At 40.9% G+C, this 22516-nt stretch overlaps 1 protein-coding gene across 1 annotated transcript in view; it reads right to left on the reverse strand.

The window, feature by feature from the left end:
- Positions 1-16125: 16125 nt before the first annotated feature.
- AKAP17A (A-kinase anchoring protein 17A) overlaps positions 16126-22516 on the reverse strand; it is a 55155-nt gene continuing 48764 nt past the window's right edge. Inside the window, exon 5 of the mRNA XM_082244281.1 lies at positions 16126-17133. Within this exon, the coding sequence (XP_082100407.1) occupies positions 16291-17133 (843 nt within the window). The 3' untranslated portion in view covers positions 16126-16290. The remainder of the gene's footprint in view (positions 17134-22516) is intronic.

Raw genomic sequence — 22516 nt, forward strand, 5'->3', positions numbered from 1 at the left:
AAACAGCGTTGTCTAAGGCTGATATAGTCTTCAAAGCACTAAGAAAGGGCCTGAGTAGCTTTATTTTTCTGTGATGTGAAAGCAGGTTCTGTAATGGCTTTATAACTAATGTATCTTACTGTGTATTTATAAAGTAAAAAAGATGCAGTAACAGTTTAAAAAATGTAACATGAGTTGATGGCCTTCTGGAAGCTTGAGCATAAAATCAGGCACAGTTTAAGGATACAAGACTAACAGGATAATTTGGGTAGAACTTTAAAATACGCCTGAATCCTGTTAATTAATAACCGTTCACACAAGGCAAAGCAGCTAATCGGTGAAAGACCCCTCTATCTGTGTCCTATAAGTTGTCTCCGTTGTTAACTGATTATACAAATAATAAATGTAGGAACTTGAAATAAACACTTACCCGGTAGGAATTAATTGAGTGTCTGTTAGCTGGCGCAACAAAAAGTTTCGTAGTTGTTCAAGTTTGTGCAGCATATAACTGGGACATCCTGTCCTAGATGTTAGATTTTATTAACCACATTTTTTTAAATTGAAAATTTGAAACTTTCATCATATATGGGTTGATAGTTGATTCAAGCATTTAATTCCACCCACTAAGACTACAAATTGTTTTAAAAAATTCCATTATATTGTAATTTGTACCTGTTTTTAAAATAATCATCACTGCCAGGTCACAGGACCAGATTTGTGCTAGGTCACCATGAACAAAAGGGGTAGCACTTATTATAGAAACAAATAGTTACATAGTTGGTAATTTTGAATAAAGACAAGTGTGTGTGTCTACCGTTTCTCATATTGCCGTATATTGCGTTTGCTAAGATGCCTATACAAAATTATCGACACTCCCTGTTGACACCACAAACTGTGATAAAGAGTAAAGGATAGAAGTACATAACCCCTTTCACAATTTAAGGTCAAAACCACTTCTCGTCCAACTTCATTGAGTGATCACGCGTCTTCTTAAAGCGGAACTTTACACATAACAACTTGCTTACTGCTGAAGGCTGCCAAAACTCATTGATTTAATGATTTCAAAAAAGTCACATTCCTGGAATGCCGGGATTGCTACCTTTTACCAAGAGAAAAAATGGTTACAGGAGAGGGACCTCAGCTGATTAACATTAACATTAATGTTCCTGGGAGCTGTGTGAAGAGGTGGATGTTCCTTCCCTCCAATCAACTCTCAGACCTCTCCTCACTGAGCTCTGCAGAGTATAACTTCAGCTCTCTGCCTAATTTGTTTCTGAACTCTCAGACAAGCTTATAAATGCAGCACTTTGAATGGATGTACAGAAGAGAAAATTGTAGGTAGACATATACAACTTATGTAGGAGAATTAGTTTAATCTCTGTGTATCACCTGAGGATAGTCCCTTCACTGGGTATAAGTAAGGGTTTACAACCACTTTGATGTTTGTAGTTATTCCTCATAATGAAGGTCCTCTAGCCCCCTTTTTTTTTTAGCTTTCTTGCCCTTCCCTGGACTCGTTCCTGTTCCAGCACATCCTTCCTGAAGACTAGTGACTAGAATTGGATGACAACCTCAAGATGTGGCTGGACTAGGGTTTGTAAAGTGGTAGAATTCAATTTTTATCTAGAGTAAATACCCTTTTTATTGCATGCTAATAGTCTGCTAGCTTTGTTTGTTGTAGTTTAGCATTGAATGCTGCTATTCGTGTGATTTACTAGGACCCCCAGATCCTCATACATCCACAATTCCCCCAGAAGTTTTCCCCCTAGCGAGTAACCTACATTCATTTTTTAGCCCCCAAGTTCGTTACCCAATTCAATATTCAATATTAAACCTCATTTGCCATGTAGTTGCCCATCCCTGTGTGTTGTATTTTATTGAGATCTTCTTTTGATGCAGCTATATCCTCTTGTGAAGTTATCCTGCTTAACTTTGTATCATCAGCACTTAGATTAAACTATTTATACCAACCACTATATAATTTATGAACAAATTAAACAGAAGTGTTCCCACTTACTACTATAGACCATTCAGAAGATACGCTATGTATCACCACTCTATGGACACGCCCCTGTACCCAGTTTTCTATCCAGGTACATACGCTATCATCAATAGCAACAGTCTTCAATTTGTAAATGAAGTATTTATGGGGTACTGTATCAAATGCTTTAGTGAAATCCATATATGCCATATCCACAAGTCTTCCTCTCTCCAGATTACAGCTCCCCTCCTCATAGCATGTCAACAAGTTGGTCAGGCAAGAACGATCTATCATTAATCCATGCTGGTTACTACTATTGATACTTTTTTCATCAGAAAGTTATTCGATATGCTCCCATGTCATCCTCTACAATAGTTTACATACTATTGATGTTAGGCTGGCTGATCTGTAGTTCCCAGGTATCTATCTTGGCCCTTATTTGAATACTGGTACTATGTTAGCTTTTCGCCAATCAGCTTGTACCATTCCAGTCATTAACATTCTGGCTATAACATGGCTATGAATGTGGGCAGAACCAATGCGGGTTGAAAGAGATTTCCGACAGCTGGATAGAGTCAGTGTGAGTTAAAAATGCCCAAAACACTACTAAATCGTACTCACTAGCCAAGGAGCAACATCTCGCTGATCCAGCCACAAAGGAAGTAAATCCATAGTAAAAGGTAAGCGGTTAGTTAGTGATCCTGTTGCTGAATTGCTGATGTTATATTAGCCTAAAGCTGCTAAAACTTTTTTTTTTCTTGGCTCAATACACAGCATCAGGCAACAGAAGATGAGATCCGCAGAGAAAATCATTGCACACATTTTTTTTGTTAAAATAGAACACAGCAACATGTATTGTAAAAGTAAATGTTACTGCTGTGAAAGCAGTGCACTTATGTCAGGAAAGGAACATTTGTGTGAGCAGACGCACAAGCCTAAGAAATCCTTCTAGTGGCCAGTTAGCGGGTGCACATTGGTGCCAGAAGGGTTATTTAAACTGCACTAGTGCAGTGTTGTCAGTGCCATTTGGTCTATTACTTTCCTGTGTTCCTCTTACCAGTTCCTGTTGTTCTCCTGTTGCTGACCTGATCCTGCCTCTGACTGCATTAATGTCGTCTGTACCAACCCCTGGCTTGTCCCTGGAATATGCTTCTGCCTGCTCCTTCTGCTCATCTGCTCTGCGGTTACTGACCCTGGCCTGTCTTTTGACTACTCTTCTGGATGCCGTCTGAACCTGATCTACTCACTAGTTACTGACCTGGACTGTCCAACTTTGTCTTGTACCTATCCTGCATCTGCACCAGCCTATCTGCATTCTTCACTGGCTTCTGTTCCTCTGCCAGCATGCCCAGTCCTGTTATCCTTGCGTTCCAGACGCACACCAGCACCTCATGCCACTCTGAGCTCTGGCGTTCCCTGTCACCTTACCATGGACTCCAGAGCCAGGGTTGTAAGAAAAGCCTTCCTCAATGCTTCAGGGTCCACTACCAGGTACATTACAACTTACATATATCAGTGCAACATCTGGCACCCACAATGTCCAGCTCAACCAAGTTCTAGGCTTCCTTATGTCAGTCCGGGAACGAAATGCATAGAGGGGGACTCCCGGTCACCTATATCACATGGGCTGATGTCACTTCCTTAGTGTGGAACGCACGTTGGCTCAGGATTTTTAGAGCAGCGGCGATTCCTGGAACTTGGTTGAGCTGGGAATTCTGGGTCCCAGATTTATGTGTTTTATTTTAAATACATTTGTTTCGCAATTATATTTTCTCTGTGGATCTCTTCTTCTGTTGTGGGAAGCTGTGTATTAAGCCAAGAGGCCCTGTACTTGCAATGGTGGAGTGTTGGAAACCTAATTTAATATAAGGTCCCAACTGATCTTCTTAATATTAGGGGGTCAACTACATTTGCTGAGTAGACATGTGCAGAATTAAAAATTTGTTTTGGATAGATTCGTTAGGTTGATTCATCTCGGAATTTGTTTAGTCTTGTTTTGTTTCATTAGTTTAGTTTAATCATTTTCAAAAAATTCCAAATTTTCAGAATGATTCGAATTCAGATCAGTCGAAAAATGATTGACAGATTTAACTTGTGTGTGAAGAATAGCTGGTTGTTAAGGAGCTGGCCAGTTTGCTGGCCACCGCGTCCTAAACAACTGATGACCCCCCCCAATCCATACCGGGCCCTTCGAGTTGAGTTTGGTATGGATTTTAAGAGGAACTGCACATCAAAATGTAAAAGAAATAAAAAATAAAAAAATAAAAAAATATAAACGGCTTCCTGGCCCGCTCCTTAACCAGCTATTCTTCCACAGAATTTGAATCGGTCGATCATTTTTCAACCGATCCGAATTAGAATTGTTCTGAAAATTTGTAATTCGTTAGCATAAACAAAACATAATGAATCAAATTTCAACAAAATTTGTTACTATTTCATTCGGAGATTTGGATGCATCCAAATCTCTGGATAACAAAAAATGTGTGCGAATTTACATTCAGATCGAAATTAATTACATATGTCTATTGATAAGTGAGCACTCTTGTCAGGGTACTTATGACCATGGCACTTGATTGTGGAGGTTGGAGTGAGGTGGTACATTTTTTTTTCTTGTGGAGCATGGGCACTTTATTTGGAGTGCATTTTTATTGATTGAATATTTCATAGTGAAATAAGCTTTTTTTCCCCTTAAAGGGGAATTCACAGTTTACATAGTATATAAACACTAAAGGTGGAGTGGTGAGTTTGTTTACATTTTCAGCACTTAAATGGGTATGTGTAACATATAGACACATTTTTTTTGTCATATTTGTTATATTTTCTTGGTATTTATACACGATTTGATATTAATGTTGTTTATTTTAATAGTATAATGTCCTTTCATTGCCTATGTATTGTCAGGCTCAACCTGGGTGGTATGGTCTGCTCCTCCTTGTGCCTGTGAATGAGAACACCTCAGTGGTTACAGGGTACTGCTTAGTTGTAATAGGCCCAAAACCTACATTCACAAGTACAATAACTCACTTGAAACCAGATTTCAGCCACTGGAGGCAAGCTCCTTCTCCAAGGCACAACCTCTGCTGTCCTTAGGCTAGAATTACATCTATGCGGGTTTTGAAACTGCGCGTGTCTTGCATGCTTTTCTGCACGCACAGCAAAAACACACTGCTGTTAGCATTCTTTTAGATTCTTAATGACACACAACACACTGAAAAACACATGCTTGGAAGCACATAGCACTATGCAGCTGTGATTTTAGAAAAGGTGCAGGGACCTTTTCCATGGGTTTCCAGCATGCACAGCAGCCCATTCAAATGAATAAGCTGCTAAGCCTGCACAAGCTGTGGGAAAACCACAATAGTGTAAGGCTGGGTTCACACTCTTGCAAATTGGATGCGGCTTTCTCCGGGGAGGCCACGGAGCACATCGCAGAAGGGTCCTATCTGTCTTTGGTTCAGTTTCAGGCCCGAATTCAGGCAAAAATTCAGACCCGATTCGCACCTGAAAGGATGAACAGGGACGCACCGGACCCCATGCTGTAACCCACACCGCAGCTAGTGTAAACCCAGCCTAAACCAAGCCTTAGGTTGGTTTTTCACTGATTCCTTCTACAAATAAATTAGGTATCCCATATTACATAAACTCAGGTATAGCCTATGAGTGAAATTTTCTACATTCCGTTTTCTTCTTTCTAGGTCAGTCGACACCAGCCTCACACCAAAGCTGAACACACCATACAATCTTTTCTCCATCTTAGTACAAAAGAAAGACTGTCCCGTTGTGATCAGATCAGAACTTAGGGTTAACTCCTGAAGATAGTAGAACTGTAAGATAACTCAGTAGACACTTTTTCTATGATCTATTTGGATATCAAAACATTCCCTTTAGAGTGGCATAAAACATCACTCTTTCAAAGTACACCAGTGCTAAATCAGCCCCAAAAAAATAGGGTGTCTGTGTCCTTTTTTTCTAGTTCTCTCATTCTGAAAGGTAGGTCCTTCCAATGAGGTGCTCACAAACAATGGTGCAACAAGTATAACCCCCACTGTAACAGGGGGAATCCCCTCCACTTCGTATGTGAACCCTTAGCCTCACTCACCTGTCTTCAAATAGCTCATTACTAGGGCCAATGTCAGACATGCCAGTTACCCGATACTCGTAAAAATGGAACTAATTCTTAAGGGCCCAACATCCTCTATAACATATGTATGAACAATGCACCTTTGTTTAAAAGGACTGTATTACTATAAATAAATCCTGGATGGGTCTGTAACTATCATACCAATTCACTATTCTTTTGTATCGCCACACCACAACCTTAAATGTAATATTTTGCTTAGTATTTGTTTAGGCTGGGTTCACACTAGTGCGAATTGGATACTAGTTACCCCGCATCCAATTTGCATGACCAGAGGCTGTGATGGCCTCTCAATGTAGCTGGTTCACACATCTCCGGGGCAGCTGCGGAGCGGATTGCACAGGGGTCCTGTGTGTCTTTGACTCTGTTTCAGGTCCGAATTCTTTGACTCTGTTTCAGGTCCGAATTCAGGCAAAAATCCGGGCCCGATTCGTCTCTGAAACGGAGAACAGGGATGCACCGGACCCCTGCTGTAAGCCGCGTCCATATTAAGTGTGAAACCAGCCTTAGAGTTGTATTAAACCCAAAATAACAAAAAAAAAAAAAAAAAAAAAAAAAAAATGAAATTATAGCTCACCCATTCTTAGATGTGGAGGCTGCATTCGTTTTCTGTTTTAGGATTTTTTCCTTTAATTTTCCCCTGGAGTTCCAGCCAGTAGGTCTGTTGTCTTTCAACTTTATTTAACAGACCAAGCTGTCCAGACAAAGTAACAGGTAAACGGTTGACACAAACCATTTAACACTGATAGGGGTGCTTACAATGGTCAGCTTTTATTCAGTTATTCAGCTTCTATTTATTAGGTAAAGTGGTTGTAAAGTCACATTACCAAAACTTACAGGTAACCCCTCCTCTGTTTTATAAAGACATAAACTACAGTGTGTATGTCTTTTGAAAATTATAATGTTAAGTACTTTTTCTCACACCACCGGTCAGCGTTCACGTGATCCCCCCTCTGCTCTCCTTCCCTGATCTAAGGAGAGCAGCAGGAAGGGGCTGAGATTCCACTCTGACGTCAGCCAGCCAGCAGAGGGAGATCACGTGACCACACATCGTGGTGTGAGAGAAGGTATTTAGCCTGATCATTTTCAGAAAACTGTAGTTTATGTCTTTATAAACAGAGGGGATACAAGTCATTGTGTTCGATATTGCAACGGAATAGCGGCGGGAGGGGAGGGGAGGAGATCGGCTCTCACTACACAGTCTACTGAGCTGACAGGCAGGGAGGGAAGGGGAGAGGGAGAGACTGACCACACAGAGGGAATATGGAGGCATGTAAACTGATCACAGAACCATGGATCAGCAGCCATTACTGTGGTCAGCACACCAACGGGGGATACAGGAAGGATCAACAAGATATTTTACAGCAAAGAATGGAACAAATGACACATGCTCAAGCACTATACAATTTATCATGCTTTTAAGGAATAGGAACATTTCTTTTTTTTCTATTTAGGGTTACACCCACTTTAAGTCAATCTAAATCAAATAGTCAAACATTACCCTCCCTCCAGAATGATAATGTTGCTGTCCAAAGGTGTTTGCTTTACTATTTCATCCAGAATGCAGACACCATAAGACAGGAAGTGTATAACTGGCTGGTTTACCAGGTGAAATATAGAAAAAAAAAAAAAAGAACTTAAAAAAAAAAAAAAAAAAAAAAAAAAAAAACGAATGTAGCCACCATATACAGTAAATGTTTTAATCAATTTTAAATTTAATTAATTTTCAGCTTAATTTGTAAACTGAAATAAACTACATTTTTATATTGGGGGTTAATACCACTTTAATTTCATGATTATTACTCAAAATATTTTTGACATATAGAGGAGGGGGATGTTCAAAAATAATCTACCTGGGTGTCAAATAAGCTTGGCAGGACTCTTCCCCAAGTATTTCCACCATTGGCTGTGTGAAAATCACTTGTACATGCTTTGTATTGTTTGATTGCTATGGTAGACTAAAAATCACATAGAAAATAAAATGTAAAGCTATAACATATGTGTGCATGACCATTTGCTAAGTGTATATACAATTCCTCTTCCACAGCAAGTCATTTTTATTCTCTTTACATACAAGTTATCTACTTAGAACTACCCGTCATTCAGCTGCTTTGAAATATTCAAAGAAACAACAGCTCACTCTAGTGGCAGCATTGATGTAATGCAAACAAAACTACAGAAGCTCAAAAATAACCCAGCAATAACCAAACTACAGAGTTCTCCCTAGGGTACTACACTGCTCAGCCATAACATTTTGACCACCCATTGAGGCATTGACTCCACTTGACCTCTGAAGGTGAGCGGTGGTATCCAGAATCAAGCTGTCACTGGCAGATCCTATAAGTTGCAAAGTGCAGCCTGCATGGAACAGACTTGTTTTTCCAGCACATCCCATAATTGCTCCATTGTATTGAGATCTAAAGAATTTGGAGGCCATGTCAACACCTCTAATTATTGTGTTCCTCAAATCATACTTGAATTCATCAGACCAGGCCACCTTCTTCCATTGCTTCCATGCCACTTGTAGATGTTCTTGGCTGTGGACATGGGTCAGCATATGCACCCTTACCGATCTACGGCTAAGCAGCCCCATGTGCAACAAACTGCAATGCACTGTGTGCTCTGACACCTTACTATCAAAACCAGCATGAACCCTTTCAGAAATGTGAGCTACAGTATTGTATTGGACTAACCTTGATTCCCCACATGCTTCAATGAGCCTTGGCCGCCCACTGTTGCCAGTTCACCAGTTTTCCTTCCTTGGACTACTTTTGGAAGGACCTGCCCACTGCAGACTCCGAACATCACACAAGAGCTGCAATTTTGGAAATTTGACCCAGTCATCTAGCTATTACAATTTGGCCCTTGTCAAAGTCGCTCAAATCCTGAAGGAAAGACCATTCCCCTCACGAACACCTCTCCACCTGGAGAAGCGGTGCAACACCACCTACAGGATGGAGGAATATGCAACCTGCATCTGCCTATAGTTTGATTTGTCCCCACATGGCGCTAATAAATAACCCTTACTCCTCATTTCAAATGCATCATTGATATTGGTGTGTTTGATCAGATCATGGATAATCTGCATAAAATGTAGCTGTATATGCAGATGCTTTCTACTGCCATATTAGATCTACTTAAAGATTTGATCAGTTGGGATAGTGCGTGTGATTGTATGGTTTTAGAATTTCCCATTTCATAGTAAAGCCATAGCTCCTAGCTGCCTTATTTTTAAAAATTAAAAAGGATTTTTTTACTACGGCGCTCCTTTTTGCTTTCCCCATGGCCTACATGAGTGTATGAGAGGAAGAAGGAGATATTAAAAGGACCACCCCTGAGCCATTGAAGGAGTGGTGGATGGCCCCGGTGGATACGTAGTGGTGGAATGGTGAAAACTCCTGTCCAAGTTGACCGAGAGCTGAGTGGGTCAAACTATCTCGTGAGTGAGGAGAAGGTGGAGGATAAGGTAAAGAAAGATTCCACGCTATGGTCAGTAACAGGTTGCAGCCTCCCTCAAATATAACCCAAAGGGTTATAATGACATAAACAGAAACAAGAGAGGAATAGATGGCACTGCCTAGGGGGAATATTTTAAGTAGGCCTGCTGACCCACAACCAGGGGCAATAAATAAATGATAAAAAAGTATGATTACTGTGTAAAAGGTGTGAGTGCCACACGTCATATAATGCTACATAAATAAATGTTCCTCATACAAAATGAATAATTGATCTATATATAATACATCAAAAAAACTAATATGTATATTATAAAAAGTGACGTGCTGAAGGGTGAAAAAAGGTGTTAGGGAAGACTGCAGAAGACACTATTATACATGATAGTCATAAAGTAATGAATATAAATGTGAATAATCGTGTATGTATGTGTATATATATATATATATATATATATATATATATACATACATACACACACACATTTATTCATATCTATATATATATATATCTATGTGTGTAAATAAATCCTGGATATATAAATAAGTTCAAAATTAGAAGCAATCAATAAAAATACTCAACGCTACTTCAAAAAGTGACTTAGTGCTGAAAAGTGCTACACAAAAAATTGATGATATGCCCAAAAACAATAAAGTGATGAAGTGCTACAGTGAATGAATAAATACATAATTGAATCATTCCTTGATAAAAAAAAAATAGTTATTAGAAATGCCAGTCCCAGACAAAAACTTGAAGGTGAAGTGAATGTGCTCGTGCTCCCCACTCTCCAAGGACCGCAATCACCAGAACGGAAAACCCCAGCAGGGGTGTCACGTCCCAATCAATGTATAGATATAGTTAGTGCAGGTATGCCTGAGATCTCTACAGGGGTGTCACACCCCAATCCCTGGATGGGTATGGCTGGTGCAGGTATGCCTGAGATTCTAAAACTTAGTCGCATAGGCCATGGATGCCCGTCCAATTTAGAAGTCCCCAGATGAATAAAGATGGAAAAGCCACATAGTGTGAATCCGCATTGGGTAAATTTATTAAGAAATCAAGTAAAATACTCACATACACAGATGTATAACATGCGTTATGTAAAACAGCGATTCCGGAACACAAATGCGTTCCACAGACCGGAAGCGGAAGTGACGTAATGGCGCTCTTTGGAGGTGGAGGATAGCCACGTGGTGACAGACAGCGGAAATGAAGAAGACCTAAAGACATGGATGAACTTGACTGACCAGCACAGAGTCCTGACGACAACCTTTGGGATGAATTAGAGCGCAGACTGTAAGCCAGGCCTTCACTCCAACATCAGTGCCTGACCTCACAAATGCGCTTCTGAAAGAATGGTCAAACATTCCCATAGACACACTCCTTGACCTTGTGGACAGCCTTTCCTGGAGAGTTTAAGCTGGTATAGCTGCTGTGACAGACCCAGCCAGGACAAGGGCTTTTGGAGGGTACTGTAGGGTGGCCTCTTCCCTTTGGGCCCTGGCTTTTAAGGGATCACTACTCTTTGGGAGGTGTGTACCTGGGGGACCCATGGAGTGGTCTAGTTTCTGATTCAAGTCCATGTTTCCACAAAACACACAGACTCTGGGAATCTAGGCCCAGGATCCATATTTAGGGCCTAGATACCCTATTACCAGCAATGACTACTTTAGACTGTGAGACTCAGAGCAGATATTAATATAATCAACTCAAGCTACCTGGTGCTGGTGGTCTTCTGGTATAGTCTGTTTATTAGGGTGTTATGTGTTTTTCTGCTAAGTATGTCTCTCTCATTCTAAATTGGGTCACCTATTGTTTCTGTCTGTCTGATCATCTCTTGGAGAGATTAAAATTGTGACCACTTTACCTCGTTATGGAACCATTGTGAGATGTTATGTGTTTATACTTATGATAATGTGTAATATACTTTGTGAGCTCAGGGCCGGGCAGTCTGACCTGTATTTGGATCTCTGATTAATCACATAATTGTCTGGGTGGGCACCTAGGTGGCTAGTTGTTTAAGTAGCTTAAGGTTTATAGTATATATTGGCTGTTCCTTAGTTACAGTATGTTAATTATATTCCTGTATACAGTTTAATTTGCATACAATAATGTGATCAGGCTCATTTGATCTGGTGTACTATAAATTCTGTGTGAGTTTTCGATAAACCGTTCCAGTTCATGTCTAAGCTATTGTTGGCTAGTCTTGGATGTCAGCTATAATATCGGATTCTTGGTTCCACATTGGAAGGAAGCTATATCTTGACAGAAGCACTTAAGCAGGGGGCTGGATGGTTCAGTCATAGCTGTAAAGGTGGGACCAACTCAAAATTGAACCTTACGGACTAAGACTGGGATGTCATTAAACTTCATGTGCGTGTAAAGGCAGGTGTCCCAATACTTTTGGTAGTATATAGTGTAGATTGGTATTTGGACACATATAGAACATTTCATTTGTAAATTGACACATATAAAGGTTTATAGTATATTTATTTTTATATCAAATTTATGTACAGTATATATTTGCAGAAATTGCCTCAAATATGGCCCACTAAGAGACCCAGTACTCCCACTAATGCAAAATAGGAACAAAGGTTGCTTTTTAGTGTACAGATTCCATACATGAACTTGAGGGGGGGGGGGGGCAATATTTGTCCCTGGGGCAGAAACACCTTCTATTTGAGCCATATCCAAGACTAGGCCTAAGTAGTGGGTTGGATTTTTGTTGTTAGATTTCCTTTAGATTTACCTTCAACTATGTAGTGCAAAGGCCTGACTGATTGCATACAAATTGAAAGTGTTTAGATTTGACCTCATATTATATGGTTTTGGTAAATATAAAGGAAAAAATCTAAAGACAGTTGTATAGTGTGTATGGCCCATTAGTGTCTGTACCATCTGTTGCACATTTGCCGCCAGGGTCGGGAAGGCGGGATCTTTCAAGAGAAGGTTGTACAGATATCTGATAATGCAAATTTCTGTAATCACAGCAGCACTATGATCTAATGGCACTTTTCCACTGCAAGTACCGGCTCAGCTCCACTCGGCACTGCTTGGCCCAGCTCGGCTCAGTTTGCTTTCCACTGCGTAGTACGAGTCGGCATGTTTCAGCACTGTATAGGCTCGGTTTGCTTTTCCACTAAAGTAGTAAGTGGGTGGGATTACAACGATTCTTTGACCAATCAGTGGCTAGTGGTGACAAACAATCAAGGCTGCATGCAAAGGATTGTGTGATATGGTATAGGTACAGCCCACTTGGAATCCCAACCGAGGTGGTACTGTTTAAGCGAGCTGTACCATGTAGTGGAAAAGCGCCACTGTACCAAAGCGTATGAACCGTTCTAACGTGTACCATGTGGTGGAAAAGCGCCAAACCGAGCCGTACCATGCAGTGGAAAAGCACCAAAAGCAAGCACCCTGGTGAAGACTTGAGGGACATCACACACATGCCAAAAGGGAAGAGCACTAAACAGAGGGGTACTGCCAACCAGCTGCAAATCAAAAGATCAGTTGATGCAGGGGGAAAACGGGCATATGTAAATATGAATCCTTGATTTATATTGATGCAAAAAGTTTCCTAATTGGGATTCTTTTGGCACAAATCTGTTAACATCTGGGCAATCAAAACAGAGAATATAATGAAAAATGCATAAGTAGAGGTTACTTTCAGTAAAAAAAATTTGTGTCATGCAATCACTAGATACAAGAGGCTAAAGTTATATGCAGAACAGGGAATATCAGGAGACAGGACTACATCCGATTTGCAGGAAAAATCTAATTTTGTAAATTTGGGTCTACTAAGCTCTTTGACATGGAAACCTCTACTATCTTTTTTTCCCATCATATGCGCTATTAGAATTACCCATGTTTGTCTCAGGTTGGTTTTAAAATAGACTGGAGTCTCAGTTTTTTTAAAATCAGAAAAAGAAATACTTTATTACCTGGACCTGAAACTTTTTGCAGTCCTATATGGTCCCTACAACAGAAGCAACAAGGAGTTTTACTTTATTTTTGAACTGATATTCGAGCCATACCGTTTAACTAAACCCAACACGTGTTTGCCCAACATAAAAAGCAATAATTAAAAATAGATTATAAATAATTTTCCATACTTGTTACACTTTGATACATTTAAAGACAATCTGTCATGAATGAAAATAGGTTTTGTTTTAGTAAGTATCCAAGTGCAGCCTTTTACTTTATTAAATTAAGGTAAGCATTACAAGGGTGGTTTTTAGACGCTCATGTCAATACATATATTTCCGAGCTCAAAGTGGTTTTAGAGGCTGAATGTTTTTTTTTTACCTTCATGCATTGTATGCATGAAGGCAAAAAAACTTTCTGTATGCAGCTCCAACCTAATACTTACCTGAGCCCGATCGCAATTTAGCGATGTTCATGAATGGCTGCTCTACCTAGTCTCCTGATTGGCTGAGAGACAGCAGCGGAAACTATTGGCTCCCGCTGCTGTCAATCACAGCTCACAGCCAGTGATGAGGGAGTGGGGGGTGGCCCAGCTCCATTCTGTGTGTTTTATGGACACACAGAGGGGGGGTTCGGGAGCAGGCACGCAAGAGTGACCCCATAGCAAGCTGCTTGGGGGCAACAGGAGAAGAGGAGAGGTCAGGAGTGCCTGCGGAGAACTCGAGAAGAGGAGGATCAGGACTGCTCTGTGCAAAACCACTGCATGGGGCAGGTACTTTTGACGTTTATTTAAAAAAAAAATTGTAATATCATTCTAAAGCACACAAACTCATTTAAATAGATCATTCAATATCCATTATAGATAAAATCTACTTTGTGTGCAAACCCAAATAATACCTTGTAGAAAGTAGCAGTGATACAATTACTGTGCTGCACATACCTTGCACAGCCAGCCGATCTGGATCAAAGGCTGATTTTCCAGAAGGACCATTCAACAGAAGCCAGTCGCTGAACAGACAGCAGTACACATGTACTGAAAATGTACGGTTCCTACTGAACCGGGCAAATTTCGGTACATCTATACCAAGCCTAAAATGCAGTAGTGATCAAACAGGTTTTTGTTTTATTCTGTAGTGGTCACAGAGGTTGGGTAGAGGAGTTTTTTTGAACATTTAAGTATCAATATCTGATGACTCCAGCCTGCAGGCAGTCTCTGAGCTATGTAGTTTGTACTATATATATTTTACACAATTGGACTTCTGTACAATACTGCAAGATTACATTTACTACATTTTTCTTGTGTAGTTTAAACCACAGGGAGGTATTTGTTCAACCGGAATGCTACTTCTCTTGAATAAACCTTTGCTACTTCACAAGTTAGGCAGGCCATGGCATAGATGCTTCAAATTTCTTTCCTGCAGCCACAGGTAACAGAAAAAATTCACTCCATTCCCCCAACAACACAGACAGTGCTAACAGGGGAATCCCTCCTGCTAAGACATTGTATTCTTGTGGTGGGGGGAGGACGGAAGAAGCCAGCCTTCCTGGGAGAAGACAGTGATTATTGCTAGCAGCTATAGCAACCGCTAGCAATAATCCCAAGTAAAATCTGGCAGGCTGGTTGCAGCCAAGTTGATTGACCAATCAACTTGGTACTTTTAGCCTGCCCATACAGGGCTCGAATCCAAGCCGGTTCATGGCTGAAATTTGAACCGTCTATGGCCAGCCTTATTGAAAATCACCAGTGCAGCTTTAACCCTGGCTGCTCTGAAGGTGTTCTAAGTATTCAAAAACTGCCCCTTAGTGGCTACAAGGTTCAGGCAGATCCTGTCCATGTCTCAAATAAAAAGATCACCAAATTTCTAATTCTGATATTACCAGGATAACAAAATGCAGTAAGCAGCAGGAAAGCCAGCATTTCATATGTCTACCCCATTGACCTATGGCAAAGCTAATGTGCTGACTGATGTAACCCACTTTCCTGAAATCTGCTCAAAGGGTAACTAAAGTGCCTTGTCAAATAAGCCTGAAGTGTGATATTCATTACAGGCCCTACAATATCTGTCTGCATTTTATTATCCAAGATTTTAAATACATGGTTTCAAATGATTTCAGGACATGAGGATGAGGGGAATCTGACAAAAGCACCTTTCTATTCGATTATTTCCCACTTTTGGCTGTAGTTTGGCTTTAAAGGATAAGTTCATCTTCTTCAGCCTATGCCCCATTCCCCTACCTGTGACAGCAGTACGGGGAGAAGTTCTCCGTACTGTCACTTTTTAAAATTGGCATGCACGTGCGGGTCTCAATCCACACGCCACATCATTCATTCACACAGCTCCGTGTGTGAATGAACTACAAGCCCCAACATCCTTTGCGACTGTCGGCTTGTAGTTCTCAATGAACTACTCTGGCGCTCCTCAGGATTCTTCCTGTCAGTGTATCTGCTTGCCTATACGGGATGTAAGGCACAGATACCCTGACCGATCTGCTGATCGCTGGTGCAATGCTTTACAGGCTCAAAAAAAAAAAAATGCACACTTTCTTTTTTACCTGCAAAAAAATGTGCATTTTTTTTAAAGCAAACAACTTATGGTTCTGTAGTTTTACAGTTGTCTTTTTTAAGTAGCTCTTTATATAAGTGAATGGTTGCTTTGGTTTACTGGCACTTTAAGGAGACTTAACAGAAAAATAAAAAAGTTAGAGTAGCATGACTATGTACAGCAGGCTCTACAGATGACAGACTAATCATTTTAGAGTCTAAACTGGCAAACAGTTCTACATGCAGAAAACTGCTGCAGGGAGCAGCTTGTATTTAGCTACTCCAAGAACCCCGATCTCTACTATATGATCTCCGATGTCTCTTCTGCCTATGACCAGGCCTTGACTTCAGATCTCTGCTTCTGTGTCTACTACGTTCACGACTACTGCTTCTCGTGTGCGGGCTGCAGTCTCTAGTGGAATGCTTCTTGTGGAGCTTCTTTGCTTTTTTATGATCATCCTCTTCTCTACTTAAGTCTCGCTTCTGCTTTAATTTAGGCTTGTGTTCTTTGTCCTGAGAGCATGAATGTCTACTGGTTATGTCCGATGCAATATGAGCATATGGCTCGCCTCTGCTTTGGTGAGTATCGACTTCTTTTAGCCACGAAGCAGGATCATTACTCGCTGAATGATTATGCAGGATATTACTGCCAAGAATGCTGGTGAGAGAGTACAAAGGTCTAGCTGGAGTAACCTCACTTATTTTACACTCCTGGGGTGCAGCGACTTCCAGACAGACCCCATTTACAACATGTACGTTGGAGTTTGCATAGTGTATGTGCGGCCTGAGTGACCCATATTCTGAGGTTTGTGTTGAGGTAGATGTGAAAGCGTTCGATAGGTAGTCTCGGGGAAGATTTTCATTGGGCGTCAGAGGATAACACTGTGGCTGCTGGAATTCCGCTTTTATCTGAGAGGCAGAGCACACATTTCTGTTTAGGAAACTGCTCACAAGCTTCTCTCTCAGTTCTCTCTCTTTACGGAATAAAATTAAGGTACGCTGCTTCTCCTCTTCCACTCGTCTTAGCTCTGCCTCCTGCTCTCGTCGTCTGTCTTCCAGCTGCAGAAGGCGAATTCTTTCTGCCTCCTTTTCTTCCTGCTCACGAATCTTTGCAGCCTGCAAAACACAAAGACAATGTCTGTACAGTCAAAAAAATAATAGAGAGAAAGAAGAAGAAAAAAAAAAGAAATTTGCGCTAACATCAAAAAATGAAAATAAAGGTGGGTAAAAAAATAAAACCATGTGAGAAAAAAAAGCTGCATCCAAAAGTGTAAGACAAACAATAAAAATCAAATGCCAAAAAAGGTTGCACTAATTAATGTGACAAAGATAAAAATAAAATAAACACAAATAAATAAAATGACCATTTCGAACTGTGATAATCATAGAAAAGTCCATATTATTGTGCATAAATTTAGTGAATGAAGTTATTATGCGATCATGTGATTCTTCAGTAAGAAGAGAACCAACACCACTACTTTTGATTCAGTCAACAAAAATGGATGGCTCCTTACCAAAAAAGATATGACCATAGAGGTCTTCAGCGCTTATGATAGATGGCCAACAGGGCCTCTGGATTGGAAGGTAAGCTTGTGATCCCAGCAGATACCGAAACTACATCCAACTCCAATGGCTATAGATGTGGCTCGCCATGAAAAAGATAATCTTCCAAAGTACTTTGCTTTATTCATAAAATTAAGGGTTGAGCTTAGAAACATCTGATGGTGGAAAGCAATAAAACATCAGATAGTAAGTAAACCGCAATAGAATAAAGCCAGCCGGCTCCCTCAACATTGCCCGTCCTTCTGGAATAGCACGCCGCGACCCTACGTCCTGTACAAAGTAATCTGTGACAAAATGCGTCGGCTGGCAACGTGCTGATGTCACCACATGCTATCCCCGAAGGACGGGCGATGTTGACGGAGCCGGCTGGCTTTATTCTATTGCGGTTTACCATCCAAAGTTTTTATTGCTTTCCACCATCGTATGTTTGTAAGTGCAACTCTTAATTTTTTAAATAAAGTAAAGTACGATTTACACTATGGAGGATTGTTATATTTTTCATGGCGAGCCACATCTATAGTCATTATAGTTGGATGTAGGGTTTCGGTATCAGCTGGGATCACAAGCTTACCTCCCAATGCAGAGGCCCTGTTGGCGATATATCATAAGCGCTGAAGACCTCTATAGTCATATCTTTTTGGCAAGGAGCCATCCATTTTTGGTGACGGAATCACAAGTGGTGGAGTTGGTTCTCTTCTCACTGAAGAATAGCATGATCGCATAATAAATTTCATTCACTAAATGTATGCACAATAATATGGACTTTCTATGATTATCACAGTTAGAAATGGTTATTTTAATTGCTTATGTTTATTATTTTACCATTATTTATCTTTGTCACATTAGCGCAACCTTTTTTGATAAATGTCTGTACAGTGCATGTGAAACACTCCAGACAGCTCCTGTCTGCTTTACGTATAGAAAAAGAGGAATCAAGAAATCTGCTATTCCTGCACAACTTCATTAGAGAATATCGTCCACCCCAAACCCCTTGCTGCCCTGCTTTCTGCAAGGACAGAAGGAACCAGTGTGCGGTAAAGAATGCAGGCATCCCACACATCCCCGAAAGAGTTGAATGCTCTGTAAAGACTTGTTTACTGTATGCACATGCAGAGCTGGAGATGCACAGATGTTCCATGCATCCCCATGTAGGCAGTCCCAATGAGGTTTATTAGGACACAGCTACTGTGTACCAATATGATATCCATGTGGGTGTGTGTCCCCAAACTCGCACCGTCTGCGTTTGGGACCCGTAACCACACGGGTGTCATACTGTGACACAGCAGCTGTGTCCATACACCTGTCTCCTAAGACATCAGTGGGCCTACCTGCACGGGGATGCATCCCCATGCAGGTAAACACAGCCCTGCACAGACATACGGTAATGTATCCCCAGTGTGTATGAGGCCTTTATAAGCATGGACTATAGTGGTGCTCCACTGGACAGGTAAGTATTCTTCTTTTACATGATGCCCGATCAGGTTTCTGTTAGCAAAAAGTTCTCCAAGAAACAAAAAGATGTGTTTTTTTTCTCGTTAAATAATTTTTTTATAAATAATATTTATATATTTTTTTATAAATCTTGTTTAACCACTTCCCACCCACCCACTGTACTTAAACAGTGGGGTGGGTTCATCGTTCTGAGTCGATGTAGCGGCACGTCGCTCAGAATGGGAGGCCGCAAAGCGGGGCAATCCTGTGATGGCTGTGATCTTCGGACACAGCCGAACACAGATAGGGATATGGGAGCAGTGATTGGCCCTCCCAATCACAGGATGGCTATGTCCAATCACAGTCTTCACAGCGTAAACAGACAGGTGTCTCTGAGTCAGTTCTCCCCTCTGAGCTCAGTGTGGGGTGGGGGGAGTGGGGGATGCTGCAGCCTGTGCTGGCAGCTCTCTGAGTAAGTGACGATTTTACACAGAAAGCTGTCACAGATCACACACAGACTGCAGTCATCCCCACACGGTACCCCAAGCACCACTGTGCCTGTCCTTTGAACATCTGTCCAAGTGTCCCCATGAACATCTGTACCAGTGCACAAAACATCTGTCACAGTGTCACATCAACATCTGTGCAGTGCACAAACATATCTGCAATACTGTTCCATTGCGACATCAACATTTGTCAGTGTCTGCCGGTGGATGAACATCTGTCAAAGTGTACAAGTGCACAAAAACATTTGTTAGTGTACCAGTGTTCCACTAATAGAGAAAATGGGCATCTCCATCCCTCTGCGTAAAGGCAGACGCATACATTGGTCTCGTACCCATACGTAAATGGCGATCGAACCACACAAGTGAAGTATTGTCGCGAACATCAGAATGAGAGCAATAATTCTACCACCAGACCTCCTGTGTAACTCTAAACTGGTAACCAATAAAGGCTATAAAGCGTTGTCTAGGGAGATTTTTAAGTACCAAAGTTTGGTGCCATTTCACAAGAATGCGCAATTTTAAAGAGTGACATGTTTGGTATCTATTTAGCCAGTGCAACACCATATGTTATATTTTACCAAAAAGGTGGGTATTATATTGTCTCTGTGCATCGAATTTCATTAAAATGTATTCATGAGTTAGTGTGTAAAATTGCATTCAACAAACTGCTGCGCAAATACAGTGAGACAAATTTTATTCTCTAGGGCCTCTGCTACAAAAATATAGAATGATTGGGGGGTTCCAAGTAATTTCCTAGCAAAAATACAGATTTTTTACTTGTAAACAAAATGTATTGGAAGAAGACCTGGTCTTAAAGTGGATAATGCCTGAAGGTACTCCTTGGATATTGCGCCTTTCTATGTGGTCAGGCTGTGAAGAAGTCTCACACATGTGGTATCGTCATACTCAGGAGGAGTAACAGGATATGTTTTAGGGTGTAGTTGCAAGTATGCCTATGCCATGTGTGAGAAATAACTTAATATGACATTTTTGTGAAAAAAATAAATATTTCTTAATTTACCAGAGAATCGTGGGAAAAAATTTCAACTAAAAAAAAAAAAAAACTCACTATGCCTCTTACTAAATACATTGGACGGTCTACTTTCCAAAAAAGGGGCATTTGGGGGATATCTGTACTGTCTTGGCATGTTAGGGCATGCTATATTTGTACTGACTTGGCATGTTAGAGAATGCTATATTTGTACTGACCTGGCATGTTAGAGTTGTGAGCACATCAGGTGCGATCAATTTTCAATGACTGGTACCATAGCTTGTGAACTCCGACCAAATAACATACTCTGATTTGTGTTTTGTTTTTTTTTTTTACCAAACAAATGTAGCAGTAGTGTAACTAAGAAAAAAGCAATTTTTTTCAAAATGTTAAGGTCTTTTTCATTTGCAGCGCAAAAAAAAAAAAAGCTGAGTTAGACTTACCTGTAACTCCTTTTCTGAGGGTCTTCCAGGACAGCCCATGAGACCTAGGGCTCCTCCTACCAGGACAGGAAACAAATTAAAATCCAATCAGATAAAAGGCAGGCATCTGGTCCTCACACCTTAAAAAAACGAGAACCGTAGGACATTCCTGTAAAACATATATATATATATATAAATAATACATAATACAAGACGTCAGCGGGTAGGACTCCGGCTATCCTGGAAGACTCTCAGAAAAGGAGTTACCGGTAAGTCTAACTCCGCTTTCTTCAAGTAGTCTTCCAGGACAGCCCATAAGACGATGAGCCAGAACTTACCAGTCTAGGGAGGGACTACTGCCTGGAGCACTTTTCGACCAAATGCCTGCTCCTGAGAAGAGTGGAGGTTCAAGCGATAATGTCTAACAAAGGTCAAAAAGTTAGACCAGGTAAGCTACCTTACAGATCTGATCTGGTGAGGCACCAGCCCTTTCGGTCCAGGACGTGGACAAGGCCCTTGTTTAATGTGTGTTGACAAAAGGTGGAGCAACATTTTTGGCTTTATAGGCTTCTGTAATAGCCTGCTTTATCCACCTAGCAATGGTGGCTTTAGAAGCTGTATTACCCTTGTGTGTGCGCCAGAAAAAAGTACAAATAAGGTTTCACATTTCCTAAAGGTTTTAGTCACCTCTAGGTAAGCCAGAACTCTGACGTACAAAAAAACTAAAATTTTTTTTCTTTATTTGGAAAACTACAAAAAAGGTAGGTAGTACAATATCCTGTGATCTATGAAAGGAAGTGGCTACCTTTGGTAAAAACCCTGGATAGGTTTTTAACACTACTCTATCATCAAAAATCATAAGAAAAGGCTCTCTAATTGAATTAGAGCTGCCGTTACTGCAATCAGTTAAATCCTTCAGAGGCTCGAAAGGAACAGTTACTAAGGATTGAAGGACTAAAGATAAGTTCCAAGTTGGACATGATCTGATAGTTATTGGTTTTGATCGGGCAATTGCCCTGAAAAACCTTGCTATAACGGAATTTTCCCTAAGGGAGTATTGGAGAAAAATGCTAATGGCAGCAGCCTGCACTTCTAAGGTACTAAGGGAAAGACCCTTATCGGCACCCTCTTGGAAAAATTCCAAAATAGATGGTATATCAGGGGAAAGTCTGATTTTCAGCCAGCCAGGAGTTAAATTTCTTCCAAACCTTGGAGTATATTGCTCTCGTGACAGGCTTACGACAACTAAGGTCTTCACTGCCTTGTCTGAGAACCCCTGGGAGCTTAGTATCTGCTCTTCACATACCAGGCTGTCAACCTTAAGGATGCGATTTGAGGATGAGATACTGGACCCTGAGCCAACAGGTCCTGTCTCAAGGGAAGAGTTATTGGAGGCTTTGAGGTTAAAGACTGTAGGCTTGAAAACCATGACCTCTTGGGCCAAAAGGGGGCTATTAGAATCAAATTGGTATCTTCTCTGAGAAATTTCTGAAGGACTTCCGAGATTAGTCTGACTGGGGGAAAGGCATAGCAAAGGTTGAATGACCAGGGATTCTCAAAGGCGTCGATCCCCAGAGACTGTTCCC

Source organism: Pelophylax lessonae (assembly GCF_965119305.1).
Source record: "Pelophylax lessonae genome assembly, chromosome: 2".
NCBI classification, from domain to species: Eukaryota; Metazoa; Chordata; class Amphibia; order Anura; family Ranidae; genus Pelophylax; species Pelophylax lessonae.